Below are 12,882 nucleotides of genomic sequence, written 5' to 3'. Positions count from 1 at the left end.
ATGGAGAAAGCACCCATCAAGTCCAAGGTGATTAGATGCTTTTCCTCCCTTCTGTCTGACCCTGAAGATCATCTGACTTTCCTTCTTTTCACTGTGGGTTCTCAATCAGATCTCAGTCTGGGTAACATTAGAGGTGCACAAATTGAAGTGGGGTGCCTTATGCTTGACCTCGTGGAACTGCTTTCACTGAGATCCACTGTGATGCCATTCTCCACCTTTCAGCAAAGGACATCACAAGAAATAGGTCCCCGAAGCCACATCCATATTTGCTTTAGAGTCATTGCTGCGGTCATTCTCTACTAGAGCTACTGTGCTACTCAGGTATACCTCATGTGAGGCCACATGAGAAAACTATTATTATGAACTGAGGACCAAGAAGACTTTTGTATCTGTAAAGAATTAGAATGGAACAGGACATCATCAAAGTGTTTCCCTTTTTGTTCCATCCACCTGGAAGCTCCAATAAAATTTGCAGCTCCATTGTAGTAACTGGCAAATATACTGCTACATGTATAACTGTGTTTAAATAATCCTAGCTTTCTAGTTCATTTGGATTTTCCTCTGTTCTTATTTTGGCCTGTTCATAATATTTTTTGCATTATTGAATGTTTCCTTACAAATAGGTTGACTTCTTTTAGAAGGAAAGTGCAATGAAAATAGATTTAACAATTAGTAAAATAATCTTTAAGTAATTCCAGTCTTCTAGGAGGTTCCTAAGGTTTGAAATAGATTATCATAATTTATTGTCTGTAAATTATAGAGGCTTTAGATACAAAGTTTAAATGTTAAAGACATACAAACACACCTTAAATAAGGCTAGCCAGTGGGTGAATTATGTCAGTAATCAAGGTATCCTAGACTCCACTTCCTGGTCTTCCTTTTATAAAATATTGTTGCCTCTTTTACTTATCAACTTAGCATCTATCTACAATCTTATCCTTTTCTCATTCTCTGTGGTGCCTTTATTGTATGAACTATTCAAAACTAACACTTACTTATTTGTCAACATTCGATAGTCTGCCACTTTAGTGGACAAATCAAGTATTTGATCCAAAATTTCTGCACATATTGAATAATGCTTTTTGTAACGAGCTTGCACTCTTTCCGCAGCAATCTGCTCATGCATTTCCTTCTCTCTGAGAGCTTGTTCTTCATAATCAATCTTGGCTTGTTTGGCCAAAGCCTAAGAAGACAAAGACATATTTTTAAGTCACCATCACTGTGCAACGATTCAAGTAAAAAACAATGTCATCATTTCAATAGCAAAAAAAAAAAAAAAAAAATTCTAAAAAGGATGAATCTCCTTATAGCAGGAATAAAAATAAATCATGAGAGAGTACTTTCTCCTGAATACATTAAGTACAGAATATGATGACAAAGACAGTATTGAAAACACCAGCAAAACATAGTACAGAGAAAAGTGTACTCTCCGGATGTACAATAAATTGGATCTTAAGTATTTAAAAATAAGTCCTAAGTTCTAGGCTCACAGAGAACCAGGTAAGCTTGTGCAGGACCCAAGATGCTCCTTTGTGCCCATTTGCAGAAGCCTTAACTCGACACACCTGCTCTGGCCCCACCCTTTGTCTTTTAGTGGGAGACTACTGATTTATACTCAGGAAATTGTTTGGAGAGTCCCCAAGTATTCTGGCTTGAGCCTATCACACATTTGCCAGCAAATGTTAAATGTGTTTAGACAACAAAACCTTCTGCTGTTAGGGCCTTAAGAAGTGGATAACATCCATTCTGCAGAAAGGAAGGAAATACTGAAACTGTTTGGCATCACCATCTGCCTGGTTTGCACTATTATTTTGTTTAGGGAATGCTTTCTTCGTGCAAAGTGCAAAGGTCAAACTCAGCATGGCCAAATGTCTCTTTTCAAACAGTTGTGCCAGCTCCTTGAAAATTCTATCCTGGGTGAACATGCTCCAGAAACAAGACTTGCCTCCTGGAATTTACCAGCAGGGTAAAATGGAGGTCACCTTGGGTCTGGAGGAGTTGTAGTCAAATACAAGCCTCAGCCTGTCAAGAAGTCAAATACTTGCTGCGGTGCCTCCTTGGCCAATCGGCGCCTCCCTATGTCTCCACTTCCTCAATATGAAGCGAGGATAGTGAAGGCTTGGCATTAACAGAAAAACTGTCAGAGCGAATCCCTCTTATCATGAAACTATTCACGAGTGACTAAATGAACAATGCCGGGCTGCTAGCGTCCACTGAACTGAGTGGAAGGTCCATTTCTTTTGTTACTTTTTTTTTTTTTTAATTTTGTTGTTTTCTTTGCGCTGCAAGGGGAGTTAGGCTGAGTGACCTCTAAGGTCAATACTGTACTTTTGGCTGGTTCAGGATTATACAATTATTGTATTGTTTTGGAGGCCCTGTTTTCATGCACAAAGTATAGAGTTTAAATACAGAGCTTTATGGCTTGCTTCTTAAAGTGTGAAGAGTTCAGAGGGAAGAGGAATCTAAAGAGTAGAAGCAGTTAGAGGAGAATTTACATAAAACATAAGATGGGTTTGGGGCCTGGGTTTACCAGAGTTCCTGTAAAGCATGTGGGGATATTTAGGATGCGATGAAATCAACACCTTGAAGTGAGCCTTGACCTGCAGCTGCAGGAATATAGCAGCCTTCTCCCTGCTCTTCACACCAGGACCTTCTTCTCTCTTTCTAGCCATTCAGGCTGCTACTTCTACCCACTCCGTGCCCCCTGCTAAACCCACCACAATTTCCGGTCCCATTACAGCAAAGTGAGTTGCAGCCCTAAATAAAGAAAGAAAGAAAAAGGAAAAAGGAAGTCTGTGGGAGGCAGTAAATCTCAGCGGTGATGAGCCTGGACTCTGGAGTCTGAGTGCCGCTGTGTTTCCGGCTACACCACCGACAAGCTGTGTGACTCTGAGCTTTCTGAGTTTCATTTTCCTGACATGTCAGATGTAGAAAAGGAAGGACACGGTCCACTGCAAGTGGCCGTTATAAACATGCATGTAAGCATCACAGCCCCGTGCTGGACTCAAAGTGAATGCTCACCAATTCCTTACTGCAACGAATTATTGCTAATAATAGTAGGTGGCAGTGAAATTTTGAAATTGGGAACTGTTTTAATGAATATAGAATAGCTGTCCAATTGCTCTCAAAGATCAGCAGGTTTAACCTAAAAACAAAACAAAAACTCCAGATGGGGAAAAACACTAAGTTCTCTCTCTCTCTTTCTCCTTCCTGTCCCTCCCCTCCTCTTCCTCTCTCTTTCTTTCAATGTACCAGACATTGGCCCAAGCCCTGGGGAAACAGCGATGGGCAGAAGCAAACACAGCCCTGGTCCTCAGGGGCCTTACACCCGGAGGGAGAGGTGGTCAAAAAGCACACAAATACAGGTATAGTTACACACCCCGACAAGAGTCACTAGGAAGAGACGGGGCATGGGTGTGACACAATAGGAGGCTGGACTGGACCTAGACGAGGAGTGGCGTGGGCATGGTATGGGCAGGAGCTCTGCAGGATGGGTGTCACCTGGGGCAAGGCATGCGGGAAGAAGCCAAAGGCGGGAAAAATGACTTGTTTGGGGATGTGAGAGCAGAATAGTGTGGCCAGAGTCAAGGGGACGGAGGGGACAGTTTATGAGCAGAGATCTGGAAGCCAGGGATGGGTTTCTGAGTAAGAGGGCAGTGATCAAATCTGAGAGTCTGGCTGCAGAGTGGAGAATGGTTGGGGAGACGAGAGTAGGGTGGACATTTTGGATAAGTTATATAGATATAGATAGATATAGATATGGATATGGATATGGATATAGATAGATGTCTACCTTTCCCCTTTCATCATTTTAACAGCTAGACAGAGGCCCTCGTTCCCTCCTGCTTCAGGGACTTTCTGCAGGATGCAAAAGCAGAAACTAGTGGAGGCTCCTGCTTCACATTAAAAGGCTAAATTCAAAGGCAAATTGACCCAGGTCACTTAAAAACAGAAGGGAAGGTTTGACCAAAGAGGAAGAGATGGGCAGCCCACTCGCTAGCAGCTCGTGGGGAGCAGCAAAGCCGCAAAGGGGGCATACAGGGACGGATGACAAAGGCGGGATTGTGCCACAGACGGAGTGTGTGGCTGGAAGCTGGGCTGCCTGATGCCTGGAGTGTCTCCCTGATGACTTGGGTCTATGAACTGGGCCCCCAGCAGCTGGGGGCAGAGGTGGGTAGTCAGAGATCAGCACAGGTTGATTTAAAAGACAAAGAACGTTAGGTGCTTGCACACCGCACCTGTGGTTGCCACTAAAAATGGATGAAGGAGACCAAAGCGGCAGTGGTAGCAGAGACTAGGTAGTGGTTAGACATGGAGAAAAACGGACAAACTGAAGAGCTATTTAGTACATGAAACTGATAGAACTTTGTGATGTTTTGCATCTGGAGGAACGAGGGTAAAGCTGGCGTCAAGTGGACGCTGAGGTTTTGGACGAGTCCAGCTGAATACATGGTGATGCCATTTGTTGAAATACAGAAACTTGAGAAAGTCCAGTTTATTCATAAGGGTTTTAAATCTGGCTTAACATGTTGAATTTGTACTTCCTCTGAGATCTAGGAGCAGCGATATCAAGATGGCAGTTGAACGTATGGATCCACACTCAGAGGCAGAGACATAAGCATTTGAGATGCCCAGCTCTTGCAGTAATTACATCCCCCTGGTTGTAGGTAAGAAGGTTTTCTGAGGAAATAACATAGAGGAGAAGAGAAGGAGCCCTAGGACTAAGCTTTAAGGAACTCTGACATTAAATGCTTTGGTGTTTGAGGAAAATAAGTCTACAAAGAAGGCGGAGAAGGAGCAGCCAGGGGAGGAGGAAACCAGGAAAGTCTTTTCCACAGCAGAACTCAGCAGAAAGTAGCAAGCCAATACTGTTAATATTAATAATAATATGAAATATTATTCTTAGCTTGTGAGGATCATGGACAAACCTTAAAAATCTCAATTAATTTAAGATTACTTCTAGAATGTTCCCCCTTCTCCCAGCACAAACAATAATCAAAGCTACAAGAATAATAACAATGAAAAATTCACAGCAATTTAAAAAATGTCTTTCTTAAAAAAAAATAAAGCAGCAGAATCACAATGCTGTAGGTAGTAAGATTTATTTATTTGGCGCCTACTTAGGCACCAGCCACTCCTGCTGGAGGAGGTGATACATTCAAATTGAAATCAAGCCTCCTCGAAGGAAGAGGTGGGGGGGATGCTGGAGAAGCTGATCCCTCAGCTTTGAGAAAAGGTAATCATAGAAGAGGCAGGGATGCATTTTTTTTCAGGGACTTTGGAGCCTCACAACTCTGGCCTCTGAAGCTCTAGCAGATGGAGTGTCCCAATCTCTGAAGTCAGCGCGAGCCCAGCTGAAGCAAGAACAGGTCGTGTTTCTGATCACAGTGAGACCAGTCCTACTGTAGAGACCAGTGCCCTGCTATTCTGCACTGAATTAACCGGATTTGCAAAGCAAACATATTTAGCAAGTAGGCACTTATTTCTACTGTAGGCAAATGCCACTCAGTCCACTCCAAGTTTACTCTTGTAAAAAAGGAGGGGTGAAACAATTATTCAGCTAATTCAGCTCTTGAGGACACTTGAGATCCTGCTGCTCAAATCCATGGGGTATGGCTCCCTGTCCTACTCCTCATGTTTCGGCTATGTCTGTTCTGCAAAGGTAAAAGCACCATTTTCCAGACTCTGGAGATGCCGGTACTTTCCAAATGACATTTTCTGAAAATTGCATAATTTTAGCAAAAACTGTATTTCATTTTCTGGACTATCACAGTGGAAACTATGAAGCTGATAAATAAAGCATTGCCTTGCTATTTGCTGTAAGCTTTTCTCTTCTCCTCAGCTTGGTTTTATGAATTTTTTATGACAGTAAAGACAGGCCATCTAAAATGCCACTCACATGAGTTTTATATTTCTTCAATCAAACCTGGACTAATAGATTGAATAAATTTGAAACAACCGCAATAGGAAATAGACAAGGACAGATCCCTATACATCCCATGATAAAACAAATGTATTGTGGTGAAGGGACATATGTAAAGATAAGGGAAAATGTTAATGTATTAAATAATTAAAAGATTGGTTATTTTGATCTTTAGAACCATAAGAGGCCCAGACACAATGATGTTATGGTGGCCCAGAGGGCATACCTGGCCCCAAATCTTATCTTCTAGAAATAGAATGACCACAGTACTCTAGATAAATGGCTTATTCTAGTTCTAAGGAAGGAATAATACAAATAGGGCCAGGGAAATGTTGTTTGATCAGAAAGCAAGGAATTGCTTACTAAAGACTAACGGTGTCTAATTAAAAGGGGGCAGCTTAAAATTCTTCTCACTATTCACCTAGAACACTATTCTCTGAGTCACCTAGAATAAGGAACACCAATAACATTCCAGGAAACTTAGTGGACTTAAAAGTCTTTTATGCATCTAGAAAAAAGAGTAATGACTCAAGGAAACAAAAATTAGATTACCATTAATCTTTCTTAGAGCAACACTTTACACCTGAGGAAAGTAGAATAATGTAATTAAGATGTTCCAGGAAAGGACATGTGAACTCAGTATTTTCCATACAGCAAACCAAATATAAAAGGTACATGCTTTTCTCAATGTACAAGCATTCAGGGAATATTGTTTCCATGGGTCCTTCTTGAGGAATATACTGGAAAGTTTCAGATACACACAATGCCAGAGATGTGGACCTAAGGACTAGCGGTGAAAATTAAATGTGTGTAGAATCAAGACAAAAGGGAGAGGGTACAGTATGCAGACGCTACATGCGCATTGTCAGGGCAGTTGCTCAAAAGTAGAGGCCATGAAAGATCACACAAAAAATTAACGCATTAAATGCTTGGCAACAAAATGCAGCCTTGCTTACCCTGACTTGGTAGAAAGGATCAAAAGTAACCTTAGAAAGATTTTTAAGGGAGGTCTTGTTTACCGCTTCTCGATCGAGAGCATCCTGGAAATCTTTGAGCCGTCTTTCCTCATACTGTTTTTCTCTGAAAATTCTGTTTTGCCATAGAACTTCCTTTTCATGACGGACATGCATGAGCTGCACGGCGATCCTGCGCTCCTGCTGGGACTGCCGCATCAGCCGGCTGACCAGCTGCTCCTCCCGATAGGCCTCCTGGAAACACCAGCAGAGCCAAGTCTTCGTTAGGGCAACAGATACCCACATTCCCCACCCAGCTAAGAAGCCTTTACATCAATCATGTGTAAAAGGCATGGTATTCACCAGCATCAATTTCTGCCACTTGATTTACATTTGAACACAGCAGAAATCAAGCTATAGAAACGAAAACTTCAAAAAGGTGGTGTAATTCTGATATCCAGAAGCATAGGGTCTTGCAAATCAGTTTTTCAAAGTGAATTATCACTTCCTTTAAAATCGGACCAAATATAAACTGGGCAATTTTGTTCAAGGTGTTATAAACAAAGGGTGGTAATTCTCAATTTATAAGCATGTTTTCAGGATTTGGAATTGTGCTATATGTCCTCTTAACATAAACACTAGCTGGAAAAACAAATGTGGGTGTTGTCTGGCTGAAGCCAGCAGATCTAATCAGTTCCCAGTGGGGGCATCTCAATACCCAGGTGATAGAATAGGGAGCTTGGAGAAGAGGCTAAAGAAAAGTGCCCTCCTGCTTATCTTAGAAAACAGAGCAACTATAATCTGAGAGAGAAATGAGATGCCTTCTCTTGGCTTCCCTGGATATTTTAAGAGAACAGAATGGGAATCAGTAAGTAAACAGTGAAGAAGCGTTAAACTGGGGATGAGGGAACCTGGCCACTGCAGCCCTAGTTGCACCATTACTTGGCTGTGTGGCTGTGGGCAAGCGATTTGCTTTTGCAGGGCCGATCTCTGGACAGGTGAAATGAGTGGTTTAGGTGGAAGAGGATCTCCAAGACATCGTCAGCCTCTCTCACTCTGTCTAAACAGAGACATCATGTGGAAGGAGGGGGTATTAAAGTTCTCAAGAGGAAGACTTGGAGGAATTTGTAAACGTTAAGAGTCGTCCATTTAACACTCCCCAATCCAATTGCTTAGGAAGAAAATGTGGCATCATTAGCGATACTGTTTCAGATTATGGGAGAAACACTGTAAATATATTTTCAGAATCAAGATACAATAACAATAGTGCTCTGTCGTAAAGGCCACAACCTGAACCTGGGAATTAGATGAAAATGTGGATGAAATAACAGTTCAATTGAAAATAGATATGAAATTTTTTCTGTTAGTAACATATATCAGATAAAAAATAAAATCACAAACAACTTCAAAAGATATGTCTCATCTAGTTATAACAGTCTCGAGGCTTTAATGTTAATCATTTGTTTCCTCTGAGATCCAGTAACAGAGGTGAAGCCGAATGTCAAAGTGCCACAAGTCCTTCGGTTTTCTTCACCCACAGCCTTGCAATGCTACCCTGCAGATATTCCCAACAAAAGCACTAGAATCTATTTCTCCACTCCTTAAATATGGGTATGGGGGGGACCTCTGACCTGAATTGACCAATGGGATTGTAGCCAAAACAAAACACTTTGGGTCTGACTTTCTTAATTCTCTTGTGACCTTTGCCACTGCCACATTTTCTGCTCAGCTGGACAATGAAAAACTGTAGAGAGGCAGAGACACCAGCCTTCTCAGCCAGAGTTGATGAAACTCTCGCCTCATCTGGCTTCAGCCGACTCACCAACTGACCTAGACACCTGCGGGAAGCCAGGTGGGACCAGCAAAAGGCACAGAGCTGAGCCCAGCCCAAACGGTCTACCATATTTTGGGGTGCTTTGGGATACACAGGCACAGTCACAACCATATTTTTTAAAAGTACAGCCTTGATTTACCATTCCAACTGAGTTCTATATTTAGTATGGGGTATATTCTACATTTGGCTGTGTTTATACAGCAAGGCAATCTGGCTGCTGAGATGAGAGCCGGTCGTTCTTATCCTTATGAAGAAATGGACAGGTAGGATATGTTTTGGCGAGTGCTTAGATGACAACACATTGTGATTAAATAGGAAAAGAACAGGAAATTACGGTGGAATGGCCGAGTCAGTACTATGTTTATGAAGTTTCAGTATGAAGAGCCATCAAGTGTATTAAGGCCCGCACCCACAAGTTTAGTGGAAAAAATATTTGTTTTTGTTCCATTGTACAACAATTTCATGTTTAGAAATAGACTTTTCCCCAAAGTTTTATTAGAATTTAGGATCTATTTTCTCAGAGAAAGAAAAATATGTTATGGTTAGGTGCTCAGGGCAGCCCACAGATGTCTGTTTAACCCATAATATAGATGAAATAAAATAGAAATGATGAATATATGCACTGAATAAAACAGAAAATAATAGAAGTTACAGTTCTCTTTTAATTATATTTAATCTTATTTGGGAAAGACACAGATACATAATCCCAAACATGCTCAATGTGATTGCCAAGACCTCTGCCTCGCCCATGAGTTGGAGCTAAGAGCTTACTCTGGTCTATACCGCTGCTTAATTCTCCAAAGATGCCCATGCAGCTCTCCTGGAAGAACAGGGCACTGCAGGAATGACCTGGAAGCTTCAAGCATCTTTTAGTTAAAAGACAGGAGAGGGGCCTGTTGTCCGAATGCCAGTTCCAAGGACATGATCCAGAAAAGATTCTGGGAAGGTAGAGATACTTGGAGCAAATCCCAAGAACTAGCCAAGATGCTGGCCAAAGGATCACAGTACCAGTTGGGAGCCAAAAACGACTTGGCAGTCTGAAAATCTCCACTGAAATGCCTATGGAATACTTGAAACTCAGCAAGCCCTAAACTAAACTTATTAACTCCCCTTTCAGACCTGGTCCTCCCCTGTATGTATTTCCCTATCTCCATTGATGACCCTATAAACCTATGACTCTGTGACCTAAAATGTCAGGGCCATCCTAAGTTCATTCCTCTTGTCACTCCTAATACAACTCTTGAAAGAGTAGTCTATTTTGCCTCCTATTTTTTTTTTTTTTTCTTTTTATGTCCAGGGATTGAACCTGCATCCTCACAGAGACCACATTGGGTCCTTAACTCGCTGAGCCACAATGGGAACTCCCTATGTTTTTAAAGCACTGCCTGCCTACTCCATTCTGTCTCCACTGACACTACCCCTCCACGGCACATCAGCCTCTTACCAGGCCTTCCCCCCAACCCCTCTCCAATCCTCTGAGAATATGAAAGTGATCTTTCGGACTTTATATCTCATCATTTCATCCACATAATACATTTCTTTATGGATAATTAGGCAAGATAGCAACCTGAGCCCAGGTCTCTGGGTCTCTCTTCACAAGCCCAACTAAAACAAGGGTCTAGAAACTCCAGGAGGAAACCATGGCAACCTGGAAGCAAGAGCAGACATTACGAGGCATTTCTGATAGATCCGGCACAAATGGCACCAGAATAAGAATATCCAGCAGTGACATGAGATGATGTTATGCTCCTGAAAAGCAGCAGGTACTGAGGGAAGCAGAGGAAATCCTTGCCCCGACGAAGCCCATTTTCCCTTTGGAGGAGAGGAAGATGGACGGAAAAGCAACCCTGTGGCACATTCCACCTCTGTGGAGCAGGGGCCCTTGGGGTCTGCAGCACAGGGAGGTGGGGACACTCCATTTAATGGGAAGGAGGCGTCTTGAGAAGAGGTCCCTTTGCTCAGGGCCCCAGGCTGGTTCCAGGGATGGCAGTGTTCCAGACACAGAGAAAAAGCAGCACAGAGATAGCGTTCCCTTGCTGGAAATAGCCAGAGCATTGACTCCCTTTAATGGTCCTTAGGATGCTGGATCCCTGAACAGATCTCCAGCTAGAGCCTAAAAAATTGAAGCTACGAGCATCTTGGTGGAAAGTGAGGAAAGCCGGAAAGAATCCATTCACCCCATTTTCTGGGTACATATCAGGCCTGGAGTATAAGCAGAAAAATAGAAAGAAAAAGCCTAGCAGCCAACACACATGGATGTTTTGTAATATAAATGGAAGGATGTTCAAAAGTCCATTGCTAGTTAAGGCAACTTGAAATAGACAGTTATTTTAAAATCTACCTTTTAATCATCTAAGTTTCATAATTTGTCATTCCTCTAATTAAAAGAGTGACTCTCAAGCTGACTGAGTAAGGAGACATGTGAATCTGAAGAAAGAAATAGCCTTTGGGCACAAAGTAAAGACAGTCATTCTTTGATTTTTCACTAAGAAAGGAGTGACCCCAGGATAAACAGTTTCACTTCTTCATGCTTATAGGAAGCCTGGATTTCCCTTTGGTTCACAGAACCACCAGTACAACTATCGCCAGATTTTAGTTGCTTTAGCAAATGTTTTATGTAGATTTTTTCTGAGTGCATTTGCTATTTTGATGTGATAATGTGACATTGCTTCAGAGTAGCACATAATCCATACATAAGATACACATATGTGCATATAAAAGACTACATTTTATACAAATCTTCCAGCACTATTATTTAACCGACAACTAAGTATCTTACCTCTTGGGCTTCATGGGCTATTAACTGGTCCATTAAGAGTCTCCTCCGTCTTTTCTCCCTCTGCTCTCGTGCAAAAGCATCTTCTTCGAGGCGCTTTTGGATTTTTTTAATGTATTCATCATCCGAATAAGTGTTTAACAAATCAGTAGTTGTCTGGCCTGCTGCATCTAAAGAAGTCTTGGATGCACTAAAGACAATAGTTTTTATTTAGATTTAAAAAAAATAACTCAATCATAGGCCACTACCTGTGACTGTGGAGGGAGACCTCAGGAGATGGCTCCCTTGTGTGCTCTGTTCATTTATTGACACAAGCATTAGAGCAAATGTTGGAACTTCAGTGTGAGACCCTGCTTAACAATGGATTCCATTCGCCTCACCCCATTTCTGGACTGTGTGAGGTCTTCAGCAAAGCCTTCTTTCTAAGCTCAGTACCTACTTGTGCTTTTACTTCTCATGACCTTCACCCTGCCCTAGGCCCAGAGATACTGCTTTTTTCTCCCTCTTCTTCCTGCTGGCTCTTGACCTCCTGCCTCCTCTGCTTTGAGTCAAGACTAGGGCAATACTGATAACCCAGGTGTCAGGGAGGGGCATCCACTACAAAATTCAGCCAGGTACACTCATGCCAGGACCCTGAGAGGACATCTATGGATGGATCTGTCCACTACAGCTCTTCCCCCACCCGTGTGTGTACAAGTTGCTCAGTGAACTCCCAGGAACTTCCCAGTTCCTCAGGGCAGCAGCCCAGCTCTTGCTGGAAGCCCAGCAGTGGAAAGTTGACTTGCTCACCATGCCAAGCACAGGTGTGATCTAGCCTCTCACCCAAGCCCTGGAGACCCAAGTGAGATCTACCTCAGGGTTTGTGTCCTACCTCGTGTCCAAAACAAAAGGATCAGGAAGAGCAGGGGGCCTCACCAACAGAAAGCAAACACACTCAACCTAGACACATGGTGGCTCAGTACAGAATTTATAGATTCATTCAAAAGTTGTCTTTCACAGTAAAAGATACATTTTATGTATATAAGGATCAAATAATCAGTTCTCACCTGCATGCTCTTTCAAAAGCAAACAGAATACAATGGCGTAAGATATGGAGCCTGATAATGTGAGAAAAAAGAATGTGTACATGTATGTGTAACTGGGTCACTATGCTGTACGGTATAAAATTGACAGAACACTGTAAACCAGCTATAATGGAAAAAAAAGTCATTATATATATATATATATATATATATATATAAGATATGTCATGATGCTACTTGCCAAGAAACAATGAATTTTAATATTATGCATAATTATGTTTAATGGCATTATAATTACTGATATGTTCAGTTTAAAATATAACTTACAATCTTTTTCAAAAGACAAGGACACATTATTATGGAATGCAGGGATT

At 41.9% G+C, this 12,882-nt stretch overlaps 1 protein-coding gene across 1 annotated transcript in view; it reads right to left on the bottom strand.

The window, feature by feature from the left end:
* SPEF2 (sperm flagellar 2) overlaps window positions 1-12,882 on the bottom strand; it is a 176,129-nt gene that overhangs the window by 132,852 nt on the left and 30,395 nt on the right. The window contains 3 exon segments of the mRNA NM_001044561.1: window positions 996-1,183; window positions 6,943-7,131; window positions 11,490-11,676. Coding sequence (NP_001038026.1) covers window positions 996-1,183; window positions 6,943-7,131; window positions 11,490-11,676 — 564 coding nt within the window.

Source organism: Sus scrofa, chromosome 16, assembly GCF_000003025.6.
Source record: "Sus scrofa isolate TJ Tabasco breed Duroc chromosome 16, Sscrofa11.1, whole genome shotgun sequence".
Lineage (NCBI taxonomy): Eukaryota > Metazoa > Chordata > Mammalia > Artiodactyla > Suidae > Sus > Sus scrofa.
Note: the sequence above shows the minus strand (reverse complement) of the source record. Positions and strands in the feature narration are given on the sequence as shown.